Source organism: Erythranthe guttata, chromosome 1, assembly GCF_056151865.1.
Source record: "Erythranthe guttata isolate IM_541 chromosome 1, IM_541, whole genome shotgun sequence".
Classification (NCBI taxonomy): Eukaryota; Viridiplantae; Streptophyta; class Magnoliopsida; order Lamiales; family Phrymaceae; genus Erythranthe; species Erythranthe guttata.
In genome coordinates, this window is record NC_142533.1 from 4,154,030 (window position 1) to 4,160,892 (window position 6,863).

A 6,863-nucleotide genomic window follows, 5' to 3' on the forward strand; every position below is an offset into this window, starting at 1 on the left:
CTCGGTTATTTGAACCATTCGAGGAGCAGGGAGCGGTGGATCGGCGAGTGGTTGGTCCCCAAGGGGGATCACCTGAACCTCGCGAGGCGGATCCATGGGATGTGGAGGAGGTGGCAAGCCAGAGCCTCCACGAGGTGGGAGGTCGTTTGCTGTGTCCTTTTCTCTCCGAGCAGACACCTCAGGAGGATCTTGTTGGCTACGTGATCTGGTTTGCATCGTTCCCACAGACGGCGCCAAAATGATGATGTTAAAAAGTAGATCACCTGGGGTAGTGTAGAAAATGTATTGGGAGAGCAAAGCGGATCGGTAGCTTGACAACTTGATGATCCTGAGGTACCTGCGAAATGAACACACGTGAACTACGCCGGGGGTTGATCCGGCGGAAACCCCTCCGACGCTCAAGTCAGACGTGCTGATCATAGAATTAGTCCAGAGAATACGTATTGTAGTATTGCTCAGTTCATAGGACGTACCTTAATAAAATGAGGAAAACCTCTATTTATATGTCGTTTATTGGGTTGGGTTTGCTTTGTTGGGCCCAAGCCTTACTTGAAGGTGTTTGGGCCTCGGTGATATTGGTCTTCGATATTGGGCTCGTGGCCCAGTAGGTAAATAACTTGTAGGCCAATTGGGTTGGCCCAATTAGGCACATCAGTCCTCATATAATAAAATGATTTAACAAGTAGAATAAAAAAAACTATGAATTGTGATTTGGATCCAGGGGCAAATCCATCGTTGAAAAGTGAGAGCCTCAAGACATCCTCAATTGTAAAAATCTCCATTGTAGTACGCATTTATATATTATGAAGTACCTACCAAATTTTTATTATTTAGTGCATCTAAAAACTAAATAAATACAAAAAAAGTAACAAGTTTTTCTTTTCCTATCTTTTGGTTTAAAAAAAAAATCCGAATATTTTTCGGGGGCGCCTGCCCTCGAACCCCCAAATTAAACAATTAAGTTCACCATGTAGCAATATCTTAGATTCATCGGTATAGGAATAATAATCTTTTTATGTTATATATTTATACATATTCACCACTCTCCCCCGTGATGAAATCTTGGCCGGTTTCGCCACTGCAGGTTCGAATCTTCATTGTCAACGGTCGCTAGCTAGGTGAAGTTTGTCACATATAGTTAACCTGACGTGTGATTTACATTTTACATATCTCGTATGGCTTACAAGCTACTCTAACCACAATATAAGTTTAGTCAATCCATTTTTATAGTTTTCTTCTCTCTTTCTCTCTCCTTAACGCTCTATATATACAAGCATAATCTTGTTAGTTATTACCTCTCTTATCTCACTGATCATATGATCATAACTCCCAAAAACCAGCAATTCTTACAAACTATATATATATATATATATAAAATATGTCTGAGAGTAGTGATCAGACACAAGAAAACAAGCAGACTTATGCAATGAGAGAGCTGATATTATATAGTAGTAGAGGAGATAATAACAATGAAACAAACAGATTGTACTCGATAATCGAGCAGCACCCGCAAATCCTTAACGAGTTCGACAAAGACCCGTTCGCCCAGACACCGCTCCACGCAGCGGCCGGGTCGGGTCAAACCCGGCTGGCAATCGAGCTGCTAAACCTGATGCCCTCTTTCGGGAGGAAACTCAACCCGCAGGGGTTCAGCCCGCTCCACCTGGCGCTCATCGGGCGCCACCACAGAACGGCGCTGGCGATCTTACGGTTCGACAAGGAGCTCGTGAGGGTGAAGGGAAAGGACGGAAATACCCCTCTGCACTGCGCGGCGGGGCAGTGTGTGAATAAGGGGTGTGATGGAGATGATTTGGAGGTTCTGGCTAGTTTCTTGCTGGAGTGCCCGGATTCGGTGAAGGAGTTGAATAATAGGTTTCAGAGCGTGGTGCACGTGGTTATGGGGATCGACAACTGCGCCGCCGTGAGGTTGGTGCTGAACTGGGTTGTCAGGGTGGCGAGAGAGGCGGTTCTTGGGTGGAAGGACGAAGATGGGAACACCCCCCTCCATCTCGCCGTTCAACATGGCTGTCAAGAGGTTTGTTTTTTTCCTTCTAATTCATTTAGAGTAGAACCTCGATAAATTGATAATCTCGATTAAATAATAATTTCACGTGTTAAATTACTAACTCGCTAATTTAATAATTTGCTAAATAATAAAATTTCCTTAGTTATGTCTGTATTTAATTTATAGCAGTTTAATTGTATTAATCTTCTCACTACTCTCTCTCTATATATATATATATTTATATATATTAGATCAATTATATTTGTTTCAATTTTACCATTTTATCACTCTTAATTAACGAAAATATAAATATTGAAAATTATTGACAATGGTATTTTTGTGATCTTCTGATTATTGGTCATCCAAAACGAGTATAATTTGAAACGGGTAATTCTTTTAAATTGAAAGAATTATATTTGGCTAAGCTTATAAGATGTTAAAAGAAACTTTTAAAATGTTTTTAGAGTTTATAAGTTATTCCAAAGTGTTTGATATTTTTTATAAAAAAAAATCTTAAATTATTTAAAAATGAGGTCTTAGAGAGCAAATAAGATATTTTCAAAAAAATATCTCTACCTTTTCTTTTAGATCTTATAAGGGTAAATTACAAACACCCCCCTAGGTATGGTCAAATTACAAAAACACCCCTCTTGTTTGGATAATTACAACCACCCCCTCAACTCCTCAAATTTAGTGGAATCTTCGAGATTATATGGAATATTATCACTTATGTACCCGTTTTATCCCATTCAAACTCTACATTATGAAGCAAGATGATCATAATATGTGATTTTTAGCTTGTAAATATCAGTTTGTGGTGCATCGAAAACTGTATTTTTACAAAAAACGAGTACAAACTAGAGCACATTCCACGGAATCTAGATGATTATGTTGAATTTGGCACATTAAGGGTGGAGGTGTAAGAAAAAATCATAGTTGAGGGGGTAAATGTAATTATCCAAACAAGAGGGGGATTTTTGTAATTTGACCATACCTCATGGGGGTGTTTGTTATTTACCCGATCTTATAATGAATAAAATAGGAAATAAACTTATAATCCAAATATATACTCTAATAATTAATCCTATTAAAATATCTTATGAGTTATTAAGTGTGTTTAAAATATAAAGTTAGCCAAATAGCCTCTTAGAATCAATTAGAAAAAAAACAAATTAAATATTGAAAAAAGTAATAAATAATATTGTGAAGTGATGAAATGCAGGGTTTGAAAATAATGGTGAGAATCGCACACATAAACAAAAGGAACTCGGAGATGAAAACCCCTCTTGACATTGCCGAGGAAACTGCTTCTGTATCAATGGCCAAGGTTTTGAAGGCCGCCGGAGCCAAGAGAGGAAACCACCTTCGCCGGAAGACAACCGCCGCCGGCTACATGCACTCCCCGACGAACATCCTTGAGTCCGGCCTCCGCAGCTTCTGCTTCATGCTCAGGGACCTCACCCTCGACATGCGCAACGTCGTTCTCGTCGTCGCCGTCCTCATCGCCACCGCCTCCTACACGGCGGTGCTCCAGCCACCCGGCGGCGTCTCCCAGGCCGACGCCGGCGGTACCGCCAGCAACGCCACCGCGGCGGCGGCGGGGAAGATGGTGATGACGAAGGAGGACTACGAGCTCTTCGTGCCGGCGGCGACGGCGGCGTTCACGCTGTCGGTGGTGATGATCATATTCGTGCTACACGGGCGGCCGTACAACCTGATACTCCACGGCAGCTTGATATTTCTGGCGTACAGCTACCTCGCCGCCATGAGATTCATGTCGCCGGAGGAGGACCGCGCCGTCGCGAAATTCACCTTCATCCTCTCGTGGACCGTCATCGTCGCCGCCTTCGCCCTGAAGATTATGTATTACTTCGCGAAGGCGCTGTTCGAGGATTCGTGGTGGCTGCCCAGCTGTACGGTGGTCGTCAGTAATTTCTGCCACCGTGTCGGCGGCCGAACCACCCAGGACGGCATTTCCTTCTTGAAGAAGCTCCGTAAGCAGTGCAAATTAATTCTACCTTCCGGCAAGTACTTCTAATTCATTCATTGTTATATTTTATATAATATTTTATTAAACTATTATATATATATATATATGTGTGTGTGTGTGTGTGAGAAATAAGTGCTGACAAATTAGAGTTTGCAGTATTAATTTGTCCCAATTATTATATGATTTTGTTTGTTTTTTGATCAGTTTGACCACGGGTTTGACTTTTAAGTGAAGTAATGCGTCGAATAAATTTTATTTAAATGGATTTGATTTTGTTCATTATTTATTATATATGTGAGTGGATCTATAGTGATACTTGTCAATGTCAAATATCTTTCATTAATGGATAATATACTCATACTAAGTTTTACTAAACAAATAATAGAGGTTAGTAAATAGTTGGACTGACAAGATTCATATTTTTTTCAAATATGTTACTAAATTTAAAATCAGATATTAAGTGCTACTGTTTCATTAAATTAGTAGCGCCCTTCTTCTGATATTACTTTAATAAGAGGAAGTAAAGACAATTTTATCATTCAAATTACATGTTAATATTATTAAATACAAGATTTAGTACACAAATCACATAAAATACTAGAATTTAACATCGTTAGCGTACTTATATCAGATTACATTGGATTATGTGAGATTGATCTTAGTATCCAATAAAATGTTTGATTCATTGGATTCAATATAGTATTAAATTTGTTAAATCCTAGTATTAAATTGGATTCAGTCTAGTATTAAATTTGTTAAATTCTAGTATTAAATGTGAAATGTCTGAAAAGTCTTTTAATTTACACAATTAAGATATTATTTTAAGGACAATTACGAAATTAATCGCATAGGAGGGATGCTACTAATTTAATCAAATAGTACCATTTAATTGCGGACTTTAAGTGCAGTAGTGGTCTTGACTCAATGTGAATCTTATCAACCAAACACCATATTAGCCCCTACTATTTTAGTTAATATATAACTTAATAACACTAAGAAAACGAGGCATTAATACAAGATCAAATTCAATGAACCAAACTTCTTACTAACCAAATAACTAATTAGTCAGTAGATAATTAGTGCAATCTTGTCTTATTCAAACTAATTGGTAACTGAAACGAGCCAAATGCGTCATAAATAATCATTACGGCATTAGGATTTGATCGCCGCAAAAACAATCCAACACTAAAGTCAATCCTTTTTACTCCAAAAAAACCTGGAGATTTTTTGTAAGAAAGATTAATAAAATGCTGATCAATACTTATAGTTTCAAAGATTAAGGGATACTTAATTACTTATCCTTGTAATTAGGTTAATATGAACTTGAACTTGTAATTAAGCTTGATTAGTTTAATTGGGCCCAGATAGGTAAGAACACACGGAATTGGGCTTCCACTTGTTTCAAAATTTAGTATTCATAACTATTGGGCCAAGGCCCATTAGATTCTTTTATCATTTTATTTTTCACAAAACTAAGCTCGAACTTCAATTTCGGTTAATCGATAATTTCAGAAATTAAAAAAAAAAAAAAAAAAAAACCACAGTTGGAATATTTTTGAAAATTTAACTGGAAATATCCAAAACTTAATTGATTATGTTTTCGAAAGTGCTGATTTCAATCCGATCTATTTGGTTTGAATTTATTTCGCAAGTGCTAATATCGATCCGATGCAAGTCTTATTTCATCTATACGTAGAAACAATTCAATTCAATGTGCATGATTGCTAAATTAAAACAAAAAAGAAAGAGGAAAATCATTACCTGGAATTTCGGGTGGCACTCGAAATAATATAAGTTGTCGATGATTTTGTAGATGTTACATCCAATGAAATACACCAAGTGATATGAAACCATTGATATGTACATCATAAACACACACACAAAATATATATATATATGCTAAATGAACAGTTATTTATATAGATTTATGGTTCGAAACCAAGTAATGTATTACACCAAATATAGCATAGACCGCGGCCAATTACCATAATTTCGTGTGACGGCCGGCCGGTAATCACTCATATTAGCAGTCGTAAAAGTTCCAAACCTCCATCATTTTTCAATTTTTATTGCGTCTCTAAAAACAACTTTTAACATTAATAGTTTGTAATAAAAAAAAATGTTTTATAACAAATAGTATGTGTATCCACTAATTAACCTTTTGAGAGTCAAATCTTTTGAACTTTTTTTATAAATGGGATGCTCCCAACCTAAGTATAGTGAGTATTGATTAATGGGTCCATTTGATATACACTCTTAATATGGAAAATATATAGGGATAAGTTCACCCCTAAAATTCTTCTTTTGAGATACTCCCTGAAGAGGCAAAAATATTATTGTGCCCTCAATTGCAATTTTCGTCCACCTGCATACAATATTTTCCCCCCTGCATTCAGCATATTGCCCAACTGCATTTAGCCTTTTTGGGCCTGCATTTATCATTTTTATGTATTTTTTTTAATAAAAAACTATAAATGTTTATTTTATTATTACTTTTTATGGGTTATTACTTTTTATGTTATGCGTAACTTCTTTTGTATTTATTTTTTTATTTATTTTATTTATTTTTTATTTTTATTTATTTTTAATTTATTTTTTTAATTTTTTTAATTTTTTAATTTTTTATTATTTTTGATAAATTTATTGTACTGAAATTGACTACATATGACTATAGTATGTATTCATGTACTGTCTTTTTACTCCAAAATTAATCTACACCAACAACAAAATTCATAATTTTAATCTTGATATTATAAATCAACTAACCAAAAAGAAAAAATGAAAAAACACAATCACATGCATATAATCTTCAAAACGTGAACACGCATTACTATACATTAAAAAACACACAGCGTGCATATAACTATA

General features: G+C 36.1%; 1 protein-coding gene across 1 annotated transcript; it reads left to right on the forward strand.

Moving 5' to 3' along the window:
* Positions 1–1,288: 1,288 nt before the first annotated feature.
* On the forward strand, positions 1,289–4,274 carry LOC105973728 (uncharacterized). Its single transcript, XM_012998766.2, has 2 exons — positions 1,289–2,035; positions 3,228–4,274. Exons 1-2 carry the CDS (start codon positions 1,379–1,381, stop codon positions 4,041–4,043), a joined length of 1,473 nt encoding a protein of 490 aa, XP_012854220.2. The 5' UTR covers positions 1,289–1,378; the 3' UTR covers positions 4,044–4,274.
* Positions 4,275–6,863: the final 2,589 nt, after the last annotated feature.

Excerpts from the sequence above, each read along its gene's own strand:
- LOC105973728 (XM_012998766.2), top strand. The coding sequence starts at position 1,379 with ATGTCTGAGAGTAGTGATCAGACACAAGAAAACAAGCAGACTTATGCA. Across the intron at positions 2,036-3,227 it reads TTCAACATGGCTGTCAAGAG|GGTTTGAAAATAATGGTGAG; the intron begins GTTTGTTTTTTT and ends GATGAAATGCAG.